Source organism: Paramisgurnus dabryanus, chromosome 18 (genome assembly GCF_030506205.2).
Source record: "Paramisgurnus dabryanus chromosome 18, PD_genome_1.1, whole genome shotgun sequence".
Taxonomy (NCBI): Eukaryota; Metazoa; Chordata; class Actinopteri; order Cypriniformes; family Cobitidae; genus Paramisgurnus; species Paramisgurnus dabryanus.
Genome location: NC_133354.1, coordinates 4,490,922 through 4,518,639, shown reverse-complemented (window position 1 = coordinate 4,518,639; position 27,718 = coordinate 4,490,922). Strand labels below are relative to the sequence as shown.

Sequence of the window (27,718 nt, the reverse complement as noted above, 5' to 3'; positions counted from 1 at the left end):
TTTTTTTATGTTGGCTCCAACAGTCGACCTTTTTTTACCAAGCTGCTTGGCAAGGCTTTCCACCCTTGTGGAGGTTTACAATTTTGTCTCTAGTGTCTTTGAACAGCTCTTTGGTCTTGGCAATGTTGGTGTCTTTATGCAGCACAGGTGTCTTTATGCAGCTAAAGACCTCAAACAGGTGCATCTAATTTAGGATAATAAATGGAGTGGGGGTGGACATTTTAAAGGCAGACTAACAGGTCTTTGAGGGTCAAAATTCTAGCTGATAGACAGGTGTTCAAATACTTATTTTCCTCACTGTATATATACAGTGAGTAATATTTATAGTTTGCAATTAATCGTGACCCCATGAATCATAATCCAATCTATTCAAAAGGCTCTAGTAATCTCATTTCACTGGATGAGATTATATCCAATCTAATAATGTGATATCTATATCCTTCAAATCAATGTTTTCATACTGTAACTAACTTGTGCGCAGTGGATCCTGATTTTATCAAATGCAACTTGCAGAAGAAATTCTTGCACAACTTGCACTTTTCCTGTTCTTGCAAACACACAAGATTTTAAACAGCATCATTCACACTCACAATACTTGACTGCTTAATCCAGCTTGTTACATATTACAGTTTATCCAACAAAGATATCAGCAAACAGACCTTTTATCCTATGCATCACGTGACCAAAACACCTGGTTGACAAAAACATCCATGACCTACATATGCACAATATGCATAATTGCAATGGTTTGCAATAGCTGAAAGATTTTAAAACTTCAAAAGCACATGCAGTGTACACGAGTAATGCTTTCTTTTACCCAGAAAGAATGTAAAACATGCATGTTAGTTGGATCATTTTGAGGTTTTTACATTTTGAAATGCAAGTTATTACATATTGCACATTTCATTTTTCTTTAATACCGTGCAGCCTTAAAAACACACACAAACACAGTTGATTACAAGGATTACAACGATAAAGAAAGTAAAAAGTACTACAAGTCTTCAAGTATTTGAGTCAATATTAATTGAGACAGATAGAGATAAAGAGGTAAAGAAACAGAGGAAGACATATATTCAGACAGAAGTCTTGTGTAGTGGGTGTCTTTGTTCTCTCATTCTTTCTCTGTTTTGCCTTTACGTCTCTTCAGAAGCACATTTATCATTCCTCCACATGAAGCATTGTGCTACAAAAGTGACAGTCACAGGCAATACAATGGACGACTAAATCGGGGGCCTCCGATCGGTTGGTTGCTAGGATACATCTGATCTTTCTGACAACTATTCGACAAGCTTGTCGATCCACAAGTGTCAGTGATGATGATTCAACTTCAGCTGAAGACAACTTCATTTACTCATGAATATATTCTGCTGTGTGATTCAGAGAGACCTGACCATACAAAATCATTGACTATAAAGTTTTCTGAAATAATTTCATGTTTATTTTATATATTAGATGAATGCCTGTTCATTAAATCACATACAGAGGATTTTGTCCGCGGACACATCAATTAACGACAGCTACATACAGTTTGCTTGTTCAGGTTAAAACTTAAATAAACAAAAGTACGGTTTCAGCTCTCTGTCCGAATTTCCAAGAGTCATCGGATCACATTTTTCGCTGAATATAACACATGTAAGATAGACGTCTGACAGCTGTCAATTATTAAAAGAGAAGTCAGCATTCACAAAAAAACTTTACTGCCTATTTTTCTTTTTCCACTGATCTGTAGTAGTGGTTCCCCCACAGCCCTATCAGTAAGGCTCCTTAATCAAAACTAAATCAAAGTTGTGTTTTAAAGACGAATTTTAAACTTTAAAGTAAAAAGCACTGACTGATGAAGCATGTTTATTTGTCTTAAGATTTGAAACCAGGGATAGATCTTAGGTTAGAACTCAGTGTGACATTATTATGAATTGTCATGCAATCATCCGGAAAGATTAGTGGATGCAGACCTTGAATATATAGATTGATCTGAAAATAAGCAAACCTTTTAAAATCAACAAAACTTGTCACACTATCAAAACATTAAAGGAAAACACCACCAAAACAGTGGCGTTTTCCTTTAAGGGCCACATTTACTAACAGCTTGCGTTTGCGTAAACCATAATTTTGGCATTAAATGACGACTGACGGGACATACAAAAAAACCACAGTGGATAATTAGTGCTAAATGATTCTGGGACAAAATATGTTACATTACTTTAAAAACTCTGCAAATGTTTGTTTGCGTCATTTGTAGGGCTGCACCGATAAATCGACCAATGATGCTTGCTATGCTTCTCAATGATTTACGGTGAAATACTCCTACATCCAAAAGCCAGAGGGCGATCTCGTGCAGAAACGCAATATAGGCGGCAAAAGACGAACCATTTACACAGGCAGCTCCAGGAAATGGCTTAAGCATACATTTATATTGCTTTTCTTTAAACCTTTTGAGGTATTTTTTCATGATAATAAAGAACATGTATAAAGATTATGTTTGACGATTGTTGCTTTTTCAAATGCATGTTATAAATGCCTCAAACAGTGATTTCAGATCGATAATAGGGTGACCATACGTGCCATTCTTCCCGGACGCGTCCTGGCCAGGATTTCGGTGCGTCTTCCAGAATTCGTATTTGTTGACCACAAACGCCATTCAGTTAAAAACATAAGACATACAATCGTAAAATGTAACGGTTGCCTTTCTGTAATAATAATAATAATACTCTATGACGTATGCGGTCGACAAATACAACTTCCGGAAGACGAACCCGAAATCCTGGCCAGGACGCATCCGGGAAGAATGGCACGTATTGTCATCCTAATCGATAAGGACTTGCTGATCAAAAGCCATAGTACATGAAACAGTTGTGAATAAGATCGGCTGTGCAATTCAGAATAGTTATCAGCATTTATCGTCACATCCCTAATAATTTGAATTGAAACTGCTATGGCTGCGGGAATGAATATCATTTTTTTAACATTATTTATAGTTAATAAACTTTGTTTTTAGAAACGAATCAGGTTCATTGAAAATAATATGATCGGTATTGAATTGGACATTGCTTTCGTGTTTTGGAGAGTACAGCGCATTTACTCACCACTGCTAATAATATTAAAGATGAAAGTGAAAATTTCATTTAAAGTGGTCATTTCCTAACAAAAATCAATGTTTTAGATGAACAACTGGACAAACAAGAGACATTTTAATTAAAAGTAAATGAGATTACAGCAAAATCGAAATCTTTTTCGCATACCCCCTGGAAACTCTTCAGGTACCCCTGGTTGGGAATCAAAACAAATTTATGGTCAACCACAATCTAACTTTGTTTATACTGTATTAAAAAAGTCAATCTTTTGCTTTGGATAAAAGCGTCTGCTAAATTATAAATAAACTATCATGTAAAACAGCAATAACAGCTTTGCAGGTGCATTATTGTTAAGATAAAAAGATACTTTACTATGTCACTATGTTGCACACGTGGGTCTCTGCTGACGCCTGCCAAAAAGGTTTAATTGTGCAAGATTCAATCATGCATTGAATTTGCTTCAAAATAGATGTTTATTATGAACCATGTCAATCTCAGTGGAATGTTAAAATACGGTTAAAAATAAATCTCTGTATTACAACCAACTTGAAATCTCCAAATCCAAATAACGCATCACATTATTTTTTAATACACATTCAGTATTCACCAAGTGTCTACTTGCTTGCATTGAACCCTAAAGACTGTGAGGCACCAGACAATCATAAAAGAAACTGTAGGGCAAAGCGCAAACAAACATTCATCACACTTTGTTTTGATGTCTACTTAACCTGTGTTCCTAAGTTACTGTAATAGCAACGAATCGGAAGACCCTGATATTGTGCTATTAATCAGATAACTATACTAGTTAACATTTTAAGTGGATCAAAAAAGTTAAAAGTTGACTTTTTTATTGTTCAAAATTTTAAGACAACTTTTATGAAATGTTGACTAGTGTAGTTAGTTATAAAATGTTTGGAAAATAATGCCAGGGTATCAAAGCAGTCAATCTTTTTTTCACCTTCACCTAATCGACTCAAAACAACGTAATATCTTTTCATCTTTTCCTGTAAAGAGCACCAGATGAAAGCCCATGCAGGACAGAGAAAGCAAAGTGTCAATTTTGGACCAAACAGCAACACAAAAGAGCAGCCAAGAAACATCCAGCATCAGAATCTAAACCCTGCCAAGATGAAATGCAAATCAGCCTCCATGCAAATGCCAAACATCTCCAAGAGGCCCTCAGAGAAAAGACCCTTTATCTGCCTGTGTTTTTCAGCTTCAGGCGTCCCGTCCGTTCGCCTGAAGACGTAATCACGGACAGGCTAACCTGATGGTCTGATCTGAGATCATACATGAAAACAGGAGATGCATTCTTCAAACAGAAGATATGGAACAACTACTTACTTGAACGCCACGGCATCGAGAGATGAAAACTGATTCATTAGGGATTCTTGTGTAGGTTCACGTCCAGCAGCTGAAGATTGAGCGGAGAGCTCTTAAGGGATCTGTGGAGAGGCCACAAGGACGAGTTCATTAGGAGGGGGAAGATGTTTGAACTCTCACACACACAAAAGCCGGGTTCAGAATGAAATACTGCTGTACTACATTTACTGAGATGTGTAAAGGTATGCAGTATCCAAGAAATTTAAAAAAATTATATGCATGTGACTTTATTAATACTTTACACGATTAACTCATTAAACAACTTTTGTTATATTAAAAAAAAATTGTTTCTTTTTTTACACCATGTTAGCTCTTATAAAAAATCAAAATAAATAGTTATTTAGGATTCATTGTTTTCTAAAAACTGCAAAACAACATTTGGATTTATTTTAGGGCTGTCAAAAGATTAATTACGATTAATCGCATACAAAATAAAAGTTTGTGCACTGTGTGTAATTATTTTGTATATATATATAGATATAGATAAAAAATTAGATTATTAATAATAATAGTTATAATAATAATAATAATAATAATAATAATAATAATAATTAATAAAACTGAATTGTGGATCCCTTGCCATCGCGTCAGTGTGGTTGCTTGCGGCAAAAGTTGAACATTTCTCAACTTTTCAAGCGGCAACGCTTGCATCAGCCAATCAGATCGCCTTATGCAAATAACCTAAGCAGAGCCAGCCAATTACGCTTATTGAAGACCGGAGCATAGGTTGCGGCCACTGTGATTGGCTGTTGGCCACGCTTCAGACAAGCTTTTCGTCAAGCGTTAACGCTTTTGCCCCCGTGTGAATGTACCGTTATGCAAATACAAACTTTTATTTTGTATGTGATTAATCGCAATTAATCTTTTGACAGCCCTAATTTATTTGGTTAAAAACTTTTTCAAATAATCTAAACTGTATACAATTCTCACAAAGTGTATTAATTGTCTCAACATTTGGCAATAAAGTAAAACAGTAATGGTTCATTTGTCATAATGTGAAATGTGACCCTGGACCACAAATGTTTTTAAAAAAAATTTATTGAGATTTATACATCATTGTTGTATGGTTTGTTAGGATAGGACAATATTTGGCGGAGATACAACTGTTCTGGAAATCTAGAATCTAATGGTGCATAAAATCTAAATATTGAGAAAATCACTATTAAAGTTGTCCAAATGAAGTCCTTTGCAACACATTTTTTTTTTGGCATAAAAGAGAAGTCGTTCATTTTGACCCATACAATGTATTGTTAGCCATTGCAAGAAACATTCCCGTGTGACTTATGCTTTTGTGGTCCAGGGTCACAAATGGTGATTCAGATAAGTTGAGCACATTGCATTGTGGTTAACAGTTTACTATCCAACGTGCGTTATGTATTAAAGCAAAATATGTGTTCCATGTATATATAGCAGGCTGAAAATGGCCTAATCTTGAACCCTATATGACTAAAAAATAAAACATGCATACACGCACACACGCACACACACACACGGCTGTGCTTGCAAACAAAAGACAGAGCTATAATGCACAACTGCAGCGCTCTCAATCAGGTTGTGTTAAAGGGGTTTCCGCTGGACGGTGGGGGATTCTGTCGTCATGGTGACAATGAAGCCCTGGTGAATGAATTGAACGCGCTGAGGAATTCAGTGATGTGGAAGGAGAACACGGTCGCTCCCAGGGGCAACAGAATCGAATCTGATTAACTACAGCCATGCAGACAAATACATGAGTGTTTTCATTAGCGAAATATAGATTCATTGGCAACCCAAAACAAGAGAAATAAATGAAAAACGTCCGTCACAAAACTGCAGCACATTGGTTTTAAAATTGAGTGTGTTTCACTAATGCTAAAGGCTCTGTAAAGGTCATGTAGAATGGTAATATGTACAATAAAATTAATAAATGTATAGTTAATACTAGGGCTGAATTATATTTGAAAGAAAGATGGGATATGCCATAACTTAAAATAATGTGATATGACTGCTTTATGTTGGTACAATAAGTTTGCACTTTATTAAAGGTGCCAAAGAATGCATTGAAATAAAGTGTTAAATTGATCTACTTTAAAGGTATGTGGCTTTATTAAATGCAAAAAATATACAGAAACGTTTTTACATGTCTATTTACAACCCTAGGATTTGCCTTTAAAATGAAATGGTCTATTACTACCTTATTTGAAAGTGTTATGAAGGTTGAGCTCTGCTCTGATTGGTTGTTTCTCAGAGCAGCTTCTTCGGTAGCTCTGTGTGTGTGTAAACAGATCTTATGTTTGAGCCTGTATCAGATGAAGATACAGATTTTGAGGTATAATCAATTGTTTGGAGATTGTTAATGGATGTTTCTGAGTGGAAAGTTTGTGTTTTTTTCAGTATGGACCTGCAAAACGTAACTGTAATGAGAAGAGTAGAACACTAGCATATAGCATTAACTAGCTTATAGCGCTAACTCGGTCTTCACAACTTTATTTTTAGCATTGTAACAACATTGTACTTAATTTAATGTGTAATTTTATGTAGAGCTGCAACTATCGACTATTTTTTCAACCGATTAATCTATCGATTATTTTTTCGATTAATCGAATAGTCTAATGATTTTTTTATACCTATAATTCCCCAACAAATAATAAATGTAACATCTGCCATTGACGCTAACATTTTATTTAAGCATTTTCTTAATTAAACAAACACACAAACCAAAATTTTCAACATGAAAAATAAAGTGGCAGTGCCACTTTAAAAGAGGCATTATTCACCTTAAACAATAAAATAGGCATATATTAATATTTTAAACATTAGTTTATGATTAGTACATGCATTAACTCAGCATTAGTTCAGACTGAAGTAAAAATAAGTTCATTGTGATAATGATTCATGAACCCTTATATAAGATGTAATGGTTATATTATTACTGTTAATATTATTACTAACTGCATTCTCATTTAACTTTAACATTTAACTTTTCTTAAGTTCCGGGTAAAAAACAAGTTCAGTTAGTATGATCTTCTAATATTTTATAAACAGCGTTTACGCCGCTGTTACTTTAAATAAACGCATGTCAGGAATACCTTACAAGACAAGCTTCTGTAATATCTGCGCACATATTCGCAAAAAAGACGTTCATTGGGAACTCCGCACTGCCAGCTGGCTTTCAGTGCACGCGGGCACATGCCTATCAGTTCTCAATGTGACAGTAACTTATTATTTCATAACTTCTTAATATAAAAACATGTCCTGCTCTTTATTTACTGTTTCAACATACTGCCCAGAAGCGATGCAATGTCACGTCTGTCAGGCGTCTCGCAGCTCGTATTAAACGAAGATGTAAACGCAGCTGTATTAAGCACAATATGTATTGATTCTGTTGTTTATAGAGTAAGTATAAAAACTTACTGTAATAGTTCAAATTCTTACGCTGACGTCTCGTCATTTTGAGGTCGGAGAGCTCCAGGTTTTCTTCTTTTAAGATGATCATACACAGGTGTTGCGCTGCTGTGGTATGCCATTTCAGTTTTACACAGGATGTGTTTTATTTGGTCTCTGCTTAAATTATTCCCACACTTTTGAGCGCGTTCTGTCTGTTTGGTATTACACTTGTATCACCCGGTCGGAGCTGAAGCCGCCTTCATTTCAAAATGTAAACAGTGCGACGCATCGACGCATTTCCGGCAAATCGACGTAATTACGTAATCGACGTAATCGACTACGTCGACGCGTCGTTCCAGCCCTAATTTTATGTTGGGGGCGTACATTACGACTGTAATGTCACAAGTTATGTTGAGATGGGTCTTTTGCATGCACAAGGTTTACATTTGAAGGAGGAAACATTCGTGCATGATATCTCATTACCATGTACCAAACTCTTATTATTCCTCAATGCCTAGGTAAATACAGTTTTTCATTTTACGACACCTTTAAAATGTATTTAAAAACTGAAGAAAAAAAAACTTCACAATCTTCCCGATTTCTCTGTTAAACTATACACTTTTGAAGTATTGAAATTATTCAGTTATTGCACTGTTGCAGTATGCACTTTTGTGCAATTGCAATACTTTCTTTACCTATTATTTGCATTTATGCATTTGGCAGATGCTTCCATCCAAAGCATCGTATAGCTTGTAATGCATTGCATGCGTGTTCCCTTGCAAATTGAACCAATGACCTTTGCACTGCTAAAGCAATGCTCTAACACTTAAAGGTATTGCGGAGGATTTTCTTTTTCCGGGTGGATCATCAAGACTATTGGTCCCCAGTTGTCAATCAGGAGTGTTGCGCAATTGCATTTTTTTAAAAAGTAAAGAAGGCGGTTCTTTTCTAAAATTTGAACTCCAAACTACACGATTATATTCCTGATGTAAAGGCTTGAGGTGTCACTACATTCAATCATCACGCAGCAGTATTCAGCTGGACATTTGGTATGAGAAGGAAAAACAACCCAAATAGATTTGAGCTTTATGTGCCAATGCATGCAGTGGTTTATTTTTTACTAAAGGCAAAGTCAACCATAATTTTGAGAAGTTCAAGTGGTTTTTAGGGTTGAAAGGTTCAGGGGAGGGCTCATCTCCAGACCGCCTCAAGGCTCTTTAGTCCGAGACATCACTACAAACCTCTGGGGAGATAAACGTATGCCAGACATCTGAGCAACTTTGTCATTAGGGTTTATGCATGGGTGTGATGTATAAACTAAAAACACAAACACACAGACTCACACACTTCCCACTAGACACAAATCAAACACTAATTGTGTAACTTTAACAACAATTGTACTTCTGTTGGTTGTACATTATTCTTTGCTTATAGTTTCTACAAATAACATAGTAGTGTTTGTAAGTGAAAAATAATGGAAGGGAAATACAAGGAAATGAGTCATTCATTACATTATGTTTCTATCAAGGATTAGAGATTTTTTTGTTTGACAACTACATTACCCATTTGCATTTGTCAAGCAGCTCGGTTTTGAATCACTGGTTCAGAAACAGGGATAGATTTTCATCCAGACCCAAATTCTTTTTCACCTCTGAACAATGGCAGGGACTGAATTACCCAAACGTGACCGATGTCTACCGTCTATCTGAAAGTGTTTAATGGTCCCATAAAGGACTCCTAAAATACACCAGGCCAATAAAGGTGCCCGTTTTTCCTTAGTATCCCAAATCTCTTCGCAATGATAATTTATAATCGTTCCAATTCTGTGGCTTTCCACAATTCAACCAATGACCCAATTGTTTCAAAAGGTTTGGAAGGAAACGGTTTCCAATGAGGGTATGAAGTTCCTGAATTTTTTTTCCAAGAGCTGGAGCATAAATCTCATCAGACGGAAAATATAAAAGCATAATCAAATTTTCCCCACAGGTCCCACATGCATTGAAAGGGTATTTATTTACAAGCCACCATTAAGTTAATGTTTAAAACGTGAGTTTAGAGTATCTGTTACATAACATTTTAGCAGATCCCATCCAAAACGTGTCAGAATGGAAACTGGTAGACAGTAGCTGCGCACCATTACAGATTAGAGCAAAACTTTAGCGCTTTTTTATGTTAAAAAAAACCCTGCAAAATGACAACGTTTCCATTAACTGATGTCACGCGACTAAAATGTAATTTTGTTGTCTCGCAATTGTGACACAACAACTCTTCTGTCTTGTCCTCCAATCAATGGTACAGCGCCATATTTAAGCAATGATCATGAGATGCACATCTGGGGCCTCATTTATCAACATTGCGTAGAAAATGTTCTATATTTGTACCTACGAATGAAATTTAGAATGTGCCTAAGTACAAAAAAATCGGGATTTATCAAACGTGCGCACGTGGTTCGTACGCACATCAGTAAGTAATCCTTGATGATAAATCCCACTTGTTCTTAAGCACCATGCTCGTGCACGTTCATGGTCATTTGCATTCCGAAACGCCTCCAATGAACCATATATGGTGACAACACCTCCCGTTATAAGTCACGTGGTTGTGCTTTTTCCCTCATCGCAATAATGGCAAAGAGAGCGAAAAAGAGGAACTTTACAGACACAGAAATTGAGTTACTGGTGGATGAGGTTAATAACACATCTGTTTGGTTCACTTAGTACGGGAGGAATGACTAACAAAAGAAAACAAATCTGCATGGGAACATGTTACCAGTGAGTTTAATTCGTTGGGTATGAGAACACTTCTAGAAATAAAAAAGTGGTTTGAAATTAAATTATCAGCCAAAAAAAAAAAACGCGTCACAGCACACCGACGTGAAATCTGTTGGAAATTGAGGACAGACAATGACAGAACTTTCCTTGGACAGCCGCATAACCCGCATCATCGGCGGGATCTCTGAAAACGCGCTCCCGGCGGAATGGATGATTTGCCAAGTCTTCCAATAATGCAAGATAAGCCACTGTGTCAAGCATTTGACGGAGCTTTCTTATATAGGGTTAGACACTTATTTCATTAATTAACTTCAATACTGATTTGCAGTTACTTTATTAACAGTAATCATTTTTAACACCTGGGGGTGGATAATAAATAGACAAAGTGTTCTTTTAACACTGGGGCTGGACGGTCCTGTGTAGTATCGCTATTATACCACTAGATGCTCTGCGTACGCATACTCCGAGGTGTGCGTATATTTACACACATTTCTACGTATAAGTGCAATTTGATAAATTCCACACTTTGCGTAAAACTGTTCCTACGCACACTTTACGCACACTTCTGTGCGTACGAACGCTTGATAAATGAGGCCCCTGGTGACCTATAAATGTGGAAAAAGCAGTTTTGCGATATTTAGCCTTTTCGAAATGCCTGAAAACCAACTTAAAGGGACAATAAGTAGGATTTACCCCCATTTAGTGGTAAAATTGTATTTCGCATCAAACGAATAGTGCTCTCTAGCGCCTCGCTTTTCCAAATGTGTGTTGCAACTACGGTAGCCATTATGTAATCACGAATCTCCTTGTCCGTTTCAGCTGGTTCACGTGTTCTGAATGAAAACACGTTGGTAGACTAGTGCTTTTTGTCCCGCTCTGCTATTATAGTTTATCAATACGACACTTTTTAAAGGAGACTTAAAAGCAAAGTCTAAAGGAAAATGGGTTCTTTTGGCCTGCAAATACATTGCAACCAAGCAAAACACCCTAGCAACCACTTACTCAAGTAAGCAAGACCAAATGAATTTTGCTATACCAATAACACCACCACCACATATAATTTATAAGAACAATTAAATAAAACAAAATCCCACAGGGAACCATCAACTATGTTCACACATGTGAACCGGCCGGCCACTCCTGAGCCTCACAGACAAACAGATGGATCATGAAAAGACAGACGTGTGTGCTTTGATCTGACCCCTGCTCAACATCCTCCACCCTCACATGCTTCAGAAAGACTCAAATCTGAGAAAATGATGATGACAGTGGAGATTTAAATACACCCTTCATCTTGGCTTTTGGAGATAAAGAACTGCCAACAACCACAAGTCTGTCTGGAGAATAACAAACTAAATAATACAGTACAGTACATCTTTTCATTTTATGCAAGCAATATGAATGCTGCTTGTCTGGCCAAGATGTTGACATGCGGTTGCTAGGGTGTCATTGGTGGTTGCTAGGGTTCTCTTTGTTATTCCAAATGGACAAGTTCACCTCCAAGCACCTATTATATCTATGGTCAATAGATATGGCTCACATCCTTCCTGCAGGATGTTTATTGGAAGGTTTATCACACCTCACCTTAAAAAGATCACAATGTGAGCTGTCAATCATATTAGTACGCAAATAATGCAGAACAAGATATGCAATTATAAATAGACTTCTAATCTTTGTGAAGTAATATTATAATACAAAAGGAAACTAGTTACTAAAGACAACTTTGCTCAACCGGATTCACACACTTAAAATAAAACCTGTCAACACAAACACCATCAGCACATCAGAGTGTGATGTTCATTGTAAACTTTTTTGTTATGTGTAGGCTACTTAAGTGAGTAAATAAGTTAGTATTATATGACTCTTATTTACCCCTTTAAATGTAGAATAAAGCTTACTCGGGCATCTTACAATGCACTTATGTTGTTATGCAGTTTTAAAATACAACATACAAACATGTCTGGATGTAAAAAAAATGCCTAAATGCATTTATTTTGTTGTATGCAGTTTGAAAATGTTTGTAAAAAAGCCGATTGTACAATGCACTGATTTTGTTGTTACGCAAGTTTCAAAATACAACATGAGTGTGTTTAAAAGTAGGAAAATGTAGTCATCATCAGTGATATATCTCCAGCCCTTCATTTGAGATGCTTTTCATGAAACTAAATGAATAGCCCTGTCGTAGACACTCATCTCAAATCACAATTATATTCAATAATTAATTTTGTTTTTAGCATTTTATACTTTATTGAGATGTTCATAATATTTGGATAATTATTAAACAGGTAATTCACTCAAAATATAAAATTCTGTCATTTATTACTCTCCATCATGTCGTTCTAAACCCGTAAAACTTTCACTCATCCTCGGAACACAAATGAAGAACGTTTTGATGAAATTGAGAGATTTCTTTCCCTCCATTGACAGCCTACACAACTACCACTTTGATGCTTCGAAAAAAGTTCATAAAAAGATCATAAAACTAACTAACCCATATGAATTGAGCAGTTTCATCAACTTTTTTCACTCTGCTCCTATATTTCTTTGTGTGCTCCTAATTTGTTTCAATTAGGAGCACATGTACTCCTTGGGAAAAAGGTTAGCGTAGAGCCCTGCTTACATGCTAAATCAATTTAAAATTTGGTTTGCATCGGTACTTTTTTTTACATTTCTAGAATTTTTTTACAAAAGCATAATAAAATTGATAAATGTGGTGATTTTGGTTACTATAAACATAGGGATGCTCCGATCGATCAGCTGCCGATAACGGCATTAAATGACTCGATCGGTCCTCGCTAAATTTGCCGATCTCGTGAACCGATCTTTCAGTTAACTTCTTACACTCTGAAGCTATTTTGAGGATTTTCGCCTGGATTTGGCCTACCTATTTTCAAAAGCTTCCCATACTCACATGCAGAGGTTTACATACAAAAGTTTGGTATCATTTTACAGGAAACCCTTTGAAATTACATAAAACACTGTTGAAAGTGGTAAACATGGTTGTATGTGATGTCAGGCCTCTAATAAACACAAAAATAAATAGGCGCTTTTTGATGTTTTTTTCTAAAGTTTTTATTTGAAAGTATATAACTCTGGCCCTGGGTATCTCAGCTCCCTGCAAATAGTTTTGTTTGATTCCAGCGATTGTCAGCTTACAGAGGAAAAAGGAATTTTTTCTCTATCCTAATCTATGCAAAAGTTATTTTACTCCAACTGAAGGGAGGAATAATACCCTTTTTGTATACAATTTCTGCCTAAAAACATTTGAAGTGCTCCCATAACCACATACAGTGGAATAAATGCAATTTCTTTATATCATTTTAAAGAAAATCCTTTGAAGTTACATAAAAAGCTGCTGTTTGTGACAAATATTGTTATTTATGTTGTTTTTCATATGATGAAACACAAAATTTTCTTTTTTATGTTGTAAACACTGTCTTTGATAGTGTATAACTCTGGTTCTGGGTGCTCTAGCAGACTGCAGACAGTTCTGGTTGTTACCAGCAGCAGACAGTAAACACCCAAAAAAAGAATGAACTCTTTAGCATGTCGCATTCAAAAGATATTCTTATTTTACTGAAGGGTGCGGAAATACATTTTTCATATAAATATTAATTTTTTGTTTTGCACATATAATAAATAGCAAGGGATTAATTATGCACACAACCAAATAAAATGCTGTGAATGGACTCATTGTTTAGAGTAGGACCTAAAATAAAAGATGGTGTATCATTTGTGGCTATCTGTGCTATCTGAGGCAGTCCACACTCAAGTTTCACATATGAAATTGTCTATACAAAAGACAATTTTTTACCTTATTATTCATTCGATGATTGTTGGATACGTGTTGATAATAGATCAAAAATAACACTGTAGCCTTATTCCTGAGAATCAGAGCTTTAATTTGATATAAGATTTGCCCATGTTTGTCATACTTGAAAAATATGAAATATGTGAATATTAAATCATATAATAAAATATCGGGGGGGGTGATAGTGTAAATTAAGTGTAAATAACTTTCTTACAGTAAAAGATATGTCAAAGTGATGCATATCTGCAGAAAGTAGAGACTCTAAGCTTTCAAACAGTATCTCATATGTGTTACTGGGGTCCATGACGGAGCATTAAAGCTTAAAATAATCTTTTATATTAAGTCAAAATACGAAATTTTGGACCCGGGACAGGGTCCTCAGGGTTGAAGAGGTTAACTTTTGTCATCATAGGGATCCTGAATGTGGCAGCAATTACAATTTTTTTTTATGTAGTGCGATTTTATAAGCAGTTGCAGTAAGTACAGTTAAGACTGTGAAGTGTTTTATTTTCATTTTTTTTTAACAGACATAAGCCTTTTTAAAAGGCATTTTAAAATTCTCTTTGTGGAAGAAATATTTGTTGTGCTTATTTATTTGAATGTCCATTAACACAATAATATACCCAATTACAGCAAGTAATATAACAAAGGCAACATCTGTGGTATTACTTTATATAGAAAAATGTGTAACAGTTACGGTCATCAAAGAGCTTGCATATCAGCTAAAAAAAAAACAGTAAGATAACAAATCTGTAATCGGTATCGGCTGCAAAAATCCTGATCGGAGCATCCCTACTATAATGTAAAATATTCATACCATTTCATCTCTATGAGGGATATTAACAGCTTACTGTTCTTAAAATTAAAATGCATTCAATCTATATTATCCAAACTAATGCAATGTCAGAATAACTCACCAGCTGCTTGTGAAGAGAGGAATTAAAGTCCACCCAAACTCAAAGATGCACAAAATGCCCACAAAAAAATAAAGAAAGAAAATACAATAGAGAAACTCATTCAGTGTCTGCAAATCTCTGAAGTTTGCATTTCATCTTGGAGGTTCAGACGAGTCTATAATTCACAGCAACTCTGTAATTTACAGGGTGTCATAAAGGTTGATGTTCTCAATGTCTGTGGCGGTCTGAATACCAGCAAAAAGATAAGACATTCAAACCTTACTCCCTCCCCCCAATCTATCTCTCTTTCTTTCTCTCTCTCGCTCTCTCTCTTTCTTTCTCTTGCTCGCTTTCTGCTGAGACACCACAATCCACAAAGAGAGCATCCATAGGCATCAAGACAGTTTAACCTCAACCTTAACTCACTTTCTCTCGTGTCAAAGCATCAATTAAATATTTATGACAGATCACACACACGCTGGTGGAGCTGCTTCTCTTTGTGACAGGTGCAAAACATCAGCCGACAGATGAGCTGATGCGCTGCACATAAACATGCGTGTTGGTGTGCATGCGATCAATGTGTACACTTGAGACAGTTTGCAGTAGGATATAATCGATGCACATTTATTCTAGCTGCACAGGGGCTGGGTGGTCAGGGTGTGTGTCTATTGTTTACAGGGTTATGGTGCGTCTCTAACAGACCGTCAGCTCAGTGGCCTCATGTTCAGTCTTTAAGCTTAACTGACCTTACTGCATTCCTGCAACACTGACCTCAGATCAGACTGATACAACTACTGGACTTCAAAACTGCAAATAAACCTAAACAGATTTCTGAATGACCGAAACCTAAGAAATAGCCTTAAACAATTTATACAAACTCTATGGCATTTAATAAAAGTGTAAGGATCATTGTGCAGCATATTTTTTTTTTTAGGAGATGTCTAGTTTTGCGGGATGTTGCATACGCTGGATAAACAGTATGAAGCTTTCACAGGAAGTAAATGTGCACAAATGTGCATAAATGCAGCATACAGTGCATCTTTTTCAATGCAAAGATTCTTATCTATGATAACTTGCCAAATTAAATTTTTCTGGCTCTACACTAAGGGTGTAAATCAGACAGTTCATTACGATATGGTACAAAATTGTTTTTTTTTTTCATTAGTGATGCATATTTGCACTTCTTCGATGCAATTATGATTCGATGCGATTCAATTAATTTATTGATATTTTTATATTATGTAACTAGTTAAGCAGTTACATTTTTTAAAACTTAGAAATGCAACCAAAATATGAAGAGATCTATTTTGACTCATTTCAGTAAAAACGTGTTTTCTATCAGAAAGTGACAAGATGAAAACAACCGTTTTCTGTTGCAACTTTGACATAGCATCTATCTTTAGGTTATAATTCTAATCCATAATTTGATTTTCAAAGATTTATTATAAAAACTGATTATTTTCCACAAAATGCAATAAAGCCATGACAATTTTTTCCCCAAAATGCTATAAATCTATTTAATCAATACATAAATGTGCATTCATCTTTGCCATGTTATATTCATTTTGTTGACTAGTTGTATACACTGATTAAAAAAATAAACATTAATGGCATTAATCAAAACACTTACTTTGTCATATAAAGAACATTGTCATTGCAGTTGTCATCCTTGGGACGTCGTCATTGAACTTTTTTGACTGCAATCAGCTATAAAATTATTTTGTCCTGCTTGATTTTTATTGACTTAGAGTAAAATAATGGCAAGTTTTTCATAAGATCCCCTGGGGTTAATGTGTTAGCATGACAGAAGCTTGATGCTGTCGTGTGAGAACAAGCAACAAATCCACCACAGGTTTATCAATGCCATCAAAATTACTATTTTGTTTTTATTTGTTTGTTGAAGTAAAAAGTAGATGAGGAAACTAGGATTATGCGTGTATTCAATGTGCCGCCATTATTGTTTACAATGCGTGGAATGGTGCGCTGTGATTTGTTTAGCGGACTTACTGCATTCTGCAGAAAAGGAGGAGTGGGGTTTTTCGCGTTTTGGGAAAAAAGATAACAGAATAAATTAACATGGCGAATATTGGATTTTGCATAAAATGAAGAATTTACTGTTTAATACTGACCTGATACAATACTGATTTTGGCGGTAACAATTTTTTTTTAAATGGCGTTTATTGCGTTTTGGAACCAAACTCTTTATATATAACATGAACATTTAATTAAACCTGTTGAAAATGGTACAATCTCTGTCCCAATTAAAACATTTACAACAGCACACTAACAAAAAAAATACACTTTTTAAATAAAGAAAATAAATAATGAGGGGAAAAAAGTCATATAAAATCAAGCTTACAATTGCAACAATCAAAGTCCTTAAGTATTTTGTGCCAAATTGTGCAATAGCGACAATCACTGAGGTTGTTTACTTGTTGACACTAGCAGACGGAAAAAACAAAAAATGTGCGGATGGACGTTACGTCAAGGAATGAGGATGCATAGAGTGTCAAAATGTAAATGTAGTCCGATTTACGATTTTTTTTTTTTTTATTTCCTTCGGTGTGCAAGTGTGTATTAGTACATGTTAACGATATGCAAAAGGTACAAACCCCAAGGTAAACAATAATGCGAGTTATCGTCTTCAAAGTAAATCTGTTTTCTTGAACAACAACAAACACACAGAGTGTAGGCAACAGTTTATGTCCTCGGATTGGTGATGTAGAGAAGACCGACATTATCATAATTCCTCCCGCTTGGACTCACAGCCTGTACTGTAAGTTAACTCCTGTTAGCAACCAAATCTTTCAAACATGGTAAGGACAGTATTTCCCACTGACGTCAGAGGTATTTAGGCCAATCACAACGTACAGATTAGTTGGCCAATCAGGGACACAGCACTTTTCAAATCCATGAGTTTTGTACAAAATATGTGCGTTTCAGGAAGAGAGGGAAATCTGAAGCTAAAATAATGTACAGTATGCGGAAAATAATGTGTTTTTTAACCATAAACCACACAAACACATTGTATTATACCAGATACACAAAATAACTTTTTTTTGCAATGAAATAAGTGCTCTTTAAACTTAATAATAAAAACCTATAGATTTTTTAACATTATGATGAAACAAGTGGACATAAGGAGGAAAACAAACTGGTACAGAACCACAAAATATAAGACCTTCAACTTCAGATGTGCTGTACCGAACCATAAACATTTTTAATACAATGATCGTCCAAGTGTGACATTTTCCTCCTCCGCAAAGAAGTTTGTGTCTTTTTAAACACTCCCTTATGAAACATTTAAGCTCTTCAAATTCTTGCTTCACTGCTGAACTCCAAAATCACATCAATAACATTAAAGGGATACTTCACCGATTTAGCATTCAGCTTTGTATCTGTAGAAACCCGGCAGTATCACTGAATGACCATGTTTCCCTCCCTCATTTCCCCCTGAGAGGAGAGATATCTGCATTTTGGTTCTGCAAAAAAGTCCTCCGATGATGTAATATGACGATTTTTGCATCATCGGAGGACTTTTTTGCAGAACCAAAATGCAGATATCTCTCCTCTCAGGGGGAAATGATGGAGGGAAACATGGTCATTCAGTAATACTGCCGGGTTTCTACAGATACAGCTGAATGCTAAATCGGTGAAGTATCCCTTTAATGGAAGCAGACCTCACAACGACCGGTTTCATTTGATAGGTTAAGCAAGAGATAATGTACAACCAGTCCATCACAATATAAACAACTTTGAATTCTGTGGCTCAGGACAAAATTATGAACATGGACGGTAATATTTACCCAGCAGCAGTGTAAAAAAAGTTTACAAGACCTCATCATAAAAAGGCCTGGGAAAACTTTACTGGTTCCCCTATACAACCTGTAAGAGATGCAGATTAAAATCTTGTTATCTTGCACAAAATTAGACGCGTAATGCACTTTCAACCCCCATGTGTTTGTGGCTTTCTCTTTTTGGTTAACTGGAGTTCATGAGTATTTCAGATAAAGAAAAATCTTTAAACTAATAATCTAATGAGGCCAAATGTAATAACTGGTAACCCAGAGCATGTCTGAATGGAGAAAGATGTATAAATGCCACACAGAGGACAGAGAAACTCATCATAAGAGATCTGTTTACAAAAGAGATGAGAATCATTTCCCAGAATCATTACCTGCTGGCATTAGTCTTATCTGGACAAAAACAACACCCGTGTCCGATAACTCATGGCACGCAAAAGAAATAAAGTCAATTAACTACAATGGACTCTTTCAACACAACCGGACTGCTCCCATGGTCCGATAAACCGATTACCTCTGGAATGATTCTGTTTTAGGAATCTGGACAATATTATCTAGGAGTATTGTTATACAAAACAAGCAAGTCTTATGTCATCTCCCAACATGATGCTTCCAGTTTAAAAACAAACACAACAACGACAGTCACAATCCAAATGTGTTTTACATTTTCTCAAACATGAAGAATAAGTGATCTGTTTGTTTGAAAGATCTCTCGCAGCTCGGCTGGCTTTAAGTAACGCATTCCTATAAATACACAGCGGACACACGCCTTTAAACTTTGACCTCCAATTAGCAGATGTTTCTCCATGAGCCAAGAAATACAAAGATGAGACAGAAAGGAGATAAGGGTGGAGAAACATCAAAGATTTGTGTGCAAACTACAAGAAAGAAAGAAAGCTAAAGTGAATTTTTTTACTTTCTGTTACTTGCTCATCCTTCAATATAATTTTGTTTGTGGCTATTTACGATGTGTATTAAGATGTGTTTTGGTCGATCGGATCACAATTGGACAACGCTAATGTAAACGGGGTGTAAAACATTTTAAGCTCATTCACTTATACATTTAGAAAATGCATTTGACCAGATTTGGACTGCTTTTGTGGCATGTGGGAACCACCTCTTTATCTAATCTGATGTACCGAGCACAATGTTTTTACATTGGACATGACTTACAGCGCAAACCAACGGTGCTCAACGCGATATTTATGCTGCGTTTACACCAATCGGGGTACAGGCGTCAAGCGCGAGTGATTTCAATGTTAAGTCAATGTGAACACACGTTGACGCGCGTCTGGAGGTCTCGCAGCGCAAATGAGGCGTTTAGCGCGGCACGGTAGATGCAATTCCACCTCATTGGCGGAATTGAGCGTCTGGCGCGGTACGCGCGAATGGTGCATTTGGGTTTGACGCAAATTTGCTGCTGACGCTCGAATTGAAAACAGCTAAAATCCACCAAAGTAAAGCCCCTTTCAAACCTGTGTTCACAAAAGGACACAAAATATAAGACAGAATGTTTACAGAAAGTCAGGTGGTTGAATAGATCACTTTAAAAACAATAGTTTGTTCAAATACTTACCCTAAGTCTTAGCAAAAGTAACAGTTCTGTTTATCTACTGGTGTTGGTTCACAGGGATATTGGGTACCAGTCTGACCCAGCGCCAACAAATCAGGGTTGCATGATTTTATCACGGCCTACCATGAAGGTAGGTCATTGTCTGATTGTGACCTCAACATGAACCTTTGTACAGACAAACATACAGTTTATCGCTTACTGATAACACAATGTTCTCATTAAAACATGCCTGAGGGATTCATTAAACACAAATATATCGATCAGGATATTCGAGTGATGATGTCTGCTCTAATTATCCTAACACAAACCGTGTTGGAAACATGATGAAAAACTAATGACAAGTAAGGCATGTTTACAACAAAATATTACTGCATACCCTGTGCTTTACACTGAGAATCACCCAAAATGAGAAATCATCATTTAGTAACCCTCATGTCTATATTTAAATGGTGGAATGATCTTCCTATTGCAATCCGTCTCAGCAACATCTCTTGCAACATTCAAAAAACAATTAAAAACCAAAATACATGACATAGATATTGACTGCATTTCTATCTCTTCTCTCTTTTCAGTAAAAAACAGGTATTGTTTCAGAATAGTGAAAACTTGTATCTTGGCATAAGCACCTTTTGTACTTTTGCCTTCCTATGACACATCACTTTTATTGTTTCCTAATCCTGGTAAGTCGTTTTGGATAAAAGTGTCTGCTAAATGCCTTAATGTTCATGTAAAATGTGTATTAAATATACAATAGAATAGATTAAATGTTTTAAACAGCAAGATGCTATATTGTTGTCTCGTGAGTGACTGACACCATGCAAGTTATTTTGCATTTTTGTAGTCTACGCTTTTGTAAAAATATCTTAACGTTATGTGTCAAGAAAGATAAGGTAAAAGTGCATTTCACTTCTGGTTTATCTGTCGGTATGGAAATAGGAGTTTAGGTCAAGTATTGCATTGTGGTGCATTGTGAACATTAATGCATCTGTGGAAGTTACACTAATAGAGCCTAACTATGTATAAAGACTAAATAAATACATTTGCCCGTACTTATCTGATTACTTCATTACAATTTAACTTTTTAGAACAAAACAATTGACTACAGGGTACATGTTTGTTACAAAGTTCAAATTCACATCACAATGTTTTAAATACATTTAACAAAAAACTATTTTAGGTTTTAAATGGATATAATAGAAAGACTCATTTGATGTCCAGGGTCTCAGGGGTCATGGACACACAAGTCTCAGTCTATAGACAGGTGCAATGAGAACCTTCATCTGACAGTTAGTTCATGTAAGCTACTGTATGTATTTTCAGTTAGGGGAGAGTTTTACCTACTTTTATATAAACAGCTTTGAGAGATATGAAAGAGTTTATGCAAAAACTTCTAATGGGGTCTTACTTTTAAAACACATTTGTATCTTATTGCATTTTGGAAAATTTGTGAAGTTAGAAAAGTCAATCTTGAGATACAAACTTACATACTTTTATGTTTGCAACTGATACTCAAGTATTACCAGAATTTAAGAGATTCAAGAGGTTGTCGCTTTTGTTGTTCAAATGAAAAGTCTGAGGTAATTTATGCGAGTTTGAGAGCAGCACAGACCTCCAGCTGACCATTAAAACACACATTTATAAACCAAACCAAACACACAAACGTGCAGATTCACAAACATGAATCAAAAACCTGTAGTTTTCTAAACGAAATTACGCGAACAATGCGACTCCGCGATAAACAGAGATACGATATGCTACTTTGTAACGTCACAGTTTTCAAATGATGAACCCGAGAGCAATGTTACATTCAAAAGTACAAATATTTGTTCTGCTGTTCGATACAAAGTAACATTGAATAAAACCCGCGGGAAATGAGCTGTGAAGAGCAAAACAGTGAGTGTTTGTGTGTAAAGAAGCGGCGCTAACCTGAGGAACAAGTGCACGCCGAGTTCAGAGTCCAGCGGAGAAACCACCGGAGAGAAATCCGCCCGAAACCGCCGACAAACCGACAAACCGACAAACCGACAAACCGACAAACCGACAAACCGACAAACCGAAGCACATAAATCCCGCTGACACGTGTGACGAGCTCCGGTCCTCCGTGCACGCGCTTAACGATTAAAGTTTAAAGACTTTGAGAGCTGATGTCAACGAGTGTATTTTCACAGATGAGAGAGAGAGAGAGAGAGAGAGAGAGAGAGAGAGAGAGAGAGAGAGAGAGAGAGAGAGAGAGAGAGAGAGAGAGAGAGAGAGAGAGAGAGAGAGAGAGAGAGAGAGAGAGAATGCCCAAAGCACCAGAAGCACACAATGCACGATCATATAACCGTGTCCTGTTAAGATCTGTTTATTTATTATTTTTAATTAGACCATTTATTTGATTCATTATTTTACAAATTTATTTAAATAGTAGCCAAAGGATGTTAAATAAATTGCAAATATACAACCCCATGGTTTCACAGACAAGGACTAAAGCTAGTCCAAGACTATAACACATGTTTGAGCTGTCTCAACTGAAAATAGCTGACACTGACAGATCTTAAAATATGCGATTGATTTGTCTTAAGATACACACCAGCAACCTCTTTTGTAAGGCTGTTTCACAAAAGATGCTTACGTCAAAATTTAAAGGGGACATATCATGAAAATTTGACTTTTTCCATGTATAAGTGTTGGGTCCCAAGTGCATCTATCAACCTATGTGAAAAAGATCAACCCAGTAACTTAGTTTTGGTAAACCATTCTCTGCAAGTATGTGAAAAAATAGGTAATTGAAATGTGGCTCCCCTTCTGATGTCAGAAGGGGATCTTATTATAATGATAACACCCCTTAATCTGCCCTATCCAACCACAGCACTGCCATTTAGTGCAGAGATCAGCTCATTTAAAAGGATATACCCAAAAACGGCACATTTTTGCTCACACGTACAAAGTGGCAATTTTAACATGTTATAATAAATTATTTATGGGGTATTTTGAGCTAAAACTTTACATATGTACTCTGGGCACACCAAATATTTATTTAAATTGAAATGTCCCCTTTAATTAAGGCCTGTCCTGGCTTTAACTAAGTCTTGTCTGTGAAACCAGGCCAACATGTAAATTATTATATGATATCCTTTAATGTTAAACTCGTGTATTATTTCTGAAGAATTCATAAAACTCAGTTAATGCTTATAACTCCTTCACTGGAAATATTGTCAAACTTTCTATGGCAGAGTTTCTGTCATTTGTTTATGACATGATTGTTGTAGTGGTGGGCAATGATTAATCACAATTACAAATAAAAGATTGTTTTGAGTTTATGAGTGTGTGCTTTGTGTAATTATTATGTATATATAAATTACACACACATTAATTTATGTATTTAAGAAAAATGTTAATGTATATTTATATTTTTATATAATCTATATTATTTAAAAATAATAATATATAATATACATAATAATTACACACAAAACACAAATATTATGCAAAAACGCACTTTTATTTTGTAGCGCGATTAATCATTGCCCACCACTCTTTGAATGGATGTGTTAAATCTTTGTGTTGTTGTTGAAACAACACATTTTGTGTTACTTTTAACACAACTTGTGTTTTATTTTAATACAAAATCTACACAAAATGACAAAATGTGTAAAAATATTTGTCTCAGGTCAGCAGGGTTAGTGCTGTCTGACAAATATCCTTGTGAGAGGGTCAAAGGTTACAATATGAGACATTTTCTGTCTATGGAGGAGTATCAAAATAATGACTGTACTGTATGAACAGAGAACAACAACCCGCATTACAAAAAGATACAAAGAAACAACAGAAGAAATTGTTTGTAGAAATATCATCATTAAATTGTGATAAACATTATGAAGGTTCAAATCAATATTAGAATATATAAGAGTCTATATGATCCACTTCCCTGTTCAGATATAAAGCTAAGAATTTCTATTAAATATTGACTAGTCTAGCACTTATCAAATAAACCACTAATGGGTCACTTCTGTTTTGATAACATCTTTATAGCACATGGTTTAAGTTTCTCTGGGTCATGTGACCACACTCACTCCACTTGGCTGATATGATGTGGAGGTACACAGATGTGTTTTCTCTTCTGTTCTCCTGCCAGTAAAAGACAGAGACAGATCTGATCTGAGATCAAATTTAGTAGTTCAGTAAAACTGTTATTCAGAGATCTGTTCTTTAATGCTCTTTCTTATGTTTTTGTAGGGTACTTTAAAAGCAAAACAGCTCGAGTGATGTCAGCTTATCGTTTGAAGTAAATTCAGTTTTGGTATTGATTTGTTATTTACAGTATGGTGGTTTTGCAGAGTGAAACCCTGTATAGATGTTCATCTGATCTCTTGTGTTCACTTCTCGTCTCTGTGTTTTCTCTCTGTCTCGCTGATATGTGGACGAGCTAATTTTAGTCTCACTTCTCCACGTGTATCTATGCAGTTGAGAGGAGTCAAATAGTTTACATCCATTATTCCAAGAAGCGTGTGTCTTTGTGTGCCTGCATTTTATCCTGCATAGTTTAAGTTCACTTGCAGTGTGCAGATACGTGCAATTGGATACACACCTTCATGAAGCTTAACCATTTACCCATAATGCAACTAGTGCAATTTAAAAGTGACCTTATTCTGCATTTCTCAGTAGCTAAAGCAATAATGCTTACATACCGAGATTCTAGAGATCATAACAAAACCATCTCTGTTTGAACATGATGTAATATTTACATTTTTAAATACACTTTTCTGGTCATGGTCACACTACTGTAATATACAGTATTGTAGCAGAAGTAAAATGTTTTTCTTTTTTTAAGCAACAAGCAATTCCCATATCTAAGTGTCTAAGAATGAAAAACATCCTCTCTATTTGAAGTTCAGGGGTTGCTTAGGGTTGAATGGATCTACTGGGATACAAACTTATCTTCAGACATCTCTGGAATCCTTATTATGGAGATCAGACCAGAATAAGACTCTATAGGCAGGTTTAATGGTCTAAAACCAGTCTAACCAACGCTGAATCAACAGAAACAAAGCTCAGACGATCACACCTGTAACCTCAGTGAGTAACACCTGTGTGATGGAGTTAGTGAGTGATCAGTTTCACTGATAATTAAAATGGATTGATCACATTTCTGACGATGCAACTTTGGTTAACTGAAAGGTCTTTATTTCGACTCAGTCAAGAGAGAGAAAGAGAAGCTCGTCTGTTGGATCGGACCACACGGGCCAGCCTTTGCTCCTGCCTCAATGAGATTGTCACCGGTTCACCACTTTTCCTTCCTTGGACCGCTTTTAAGTGTAGTGTTAGAAGCAGGAAAAATGAGCAAGCTTAAGGATCTTAGCGACTTTGACAGGGATCAAATTGTGATGGCTAGACGACTGGGTCAGAGCATCTCCAAAACCGCAGCTCTTGTGGAGTGTTGTTCCCGGTCTCCAGTGGTCAGTAGGGAGAACGGGGCCAAACGTGATGCTTTTTGACTTTGGCTATATTAAAAAAATATTTAAGTTTTGAATGATATATAATTGAAATATTTAAGATTAATCATTTTTTTACACAATCAACACACATCTCTGCTACAAATGAACACTCCAAGTTTGTTTGTGGGACCTACCGTTATCGTACAATTACTCCGAAAGTGAAAGGAGTGTAAATGTTACACTGCAAAAAATTATTTTCAAGAAAAATCTTCTTAGTATTTTTGTCTTGTTTTCAGTAAAAATATCTTTAAAATGCTTTTTCTTGATGAGCAAAACGACCCAAGAAAATAAATCTAGTTTTTACCAAAAATATAAAATTTAAGTGATTTTGTGCATAAAACAAGCAAAAAATATTTGCCAATGGTGTAAGCAAAATTTTCTTGAATTTAGTGTTTAAGAAAAAATTTCAAGATTTTTTTGTTTCCCCCCATTGGCAGATAATTTTGCTTGTTTTATGCACAAAATCACTTAAATTTGATATTTTTGGTCTAAAAACTAGACTTATTTTCTTGGGTCATTTTGCTCATCAAGAAAAAGCATCTTAATTTAAGATTTTTTTGATATTTTTACTGAAAACAAGAAAAAAACAAAGTTTTTTTTTTGCAGTGTACAACTTACCCCATAGACAGTGATGGGGATTTTAAAAGTAATGCATTACAATATTAAGTTACTCCCCAAAAAAGTAAATTATTGCATTACTTAGTTACTTTTCATGGAAATTAATGCTTACGTTACTTTTGCGTTACTTTTTCTTACTTGGCTGAGGCTTGACCTCTTTCAGGCTTTGCAGGTGTTTTTATTGATCGCAAAAATGTCAAGCTCTGGCCAAGCTATCAGTTACTAGGAGTTGCTTACATGCTTTAAAATGCTCCAAAAGACAGTGATTAAAATAATATAAGGTTTTGGTGGATTTGGTGACTTACACACCCAACTCAGAAAAAAAAGACATTTACTTTCATGCCTCCAAAACACTTTTTGTTCAATATCTTAACCAAAATATCAAAACTTTTCACTAATTCACAGGAAATCTTCTGACAGCAAGAGAAAAAGACCAAAAGCACAGATTGCTCGGCCCTGTAGAAATATGTTAAGTGGCTGCATTACAATTAACCCCACGTTAGTTTGTGCCCCGCTCACCCAAGGAAGGAAATCAGTGAACCAGCGGCAAGGTCATGGGGGGGAGCGAAAGCTGGCCCGTGTGGTCCGATCCAACAGACGAGCTACTGTAGCTGTAATTGAAAAAGTGATTTGTGATATTTATAGAAAGATTGAGTCCATGCCTGGACGGGTCAGGGCTGTTTTGGTGGCAAAAGGGGGACAAACAGAAGATGCCACTCAAGTTACAGCAAACATAACACAGACAGTAAACTGGTTTGGTAAGAGTATTGTAGACCTGAACTAGTTAATACAGTGTTACAGTATACACACTGAAAGCATTGGACTACTTTTAAACTGTTTTTGCAGATTGATGTTTTTCTATGGGTTTGAGATGAAAGGATTTTGTTTATTAGTTGTTGGTATGTGAATAGTCAGTGGGCTGCTTTTGGACTAATTTTGAATGGACATTTGGCTG

At 35.9% G+C, this 27,718-nt stretch overlaps 1 protein-coding gene across 3 annotated transcripts in view; it reads right to left on the bottom strand.

Moving 5' to 3' along the window:
• The window catches only part of sema4d (sema domain, immunoglobulin domain (Ig), transmembrane domain (TM) and short cytoplasmic domain, (semaphorin) 4D), a 79,121-nt gene extending 56,439 nt beyond the window's left edge, over positions 1 to 22,682 (bottom strand). For 2 of the 3 annotated variants that reach the window (XM_073812521.1, XM_073812520.1), the window contains exons 1-2: positions 22,595 to 22,682; positions 4,416 to 4,516 (exon numbers count right to left, since the gene is read on the bottom strand). In XM_073812521.1, coding sequence (XP_073668622.1) covers positions 4,416 to 4,453 — 38 coding nt within the window. In that variant the 5' untranslated portion in view covers positions 4,454 to 4,516; positions 22,595 to 22,682. The remainder of the gene's footprint in view (positions 1 to 4,415; positions 4,517 to 22,594) is intronic. The other variant, XM_065243811.2, reaches the window with a different exon arrangement.
• Between the last annotated feature and the right edge of the window lie 5,036 nt (positions 22,683 to 27,718).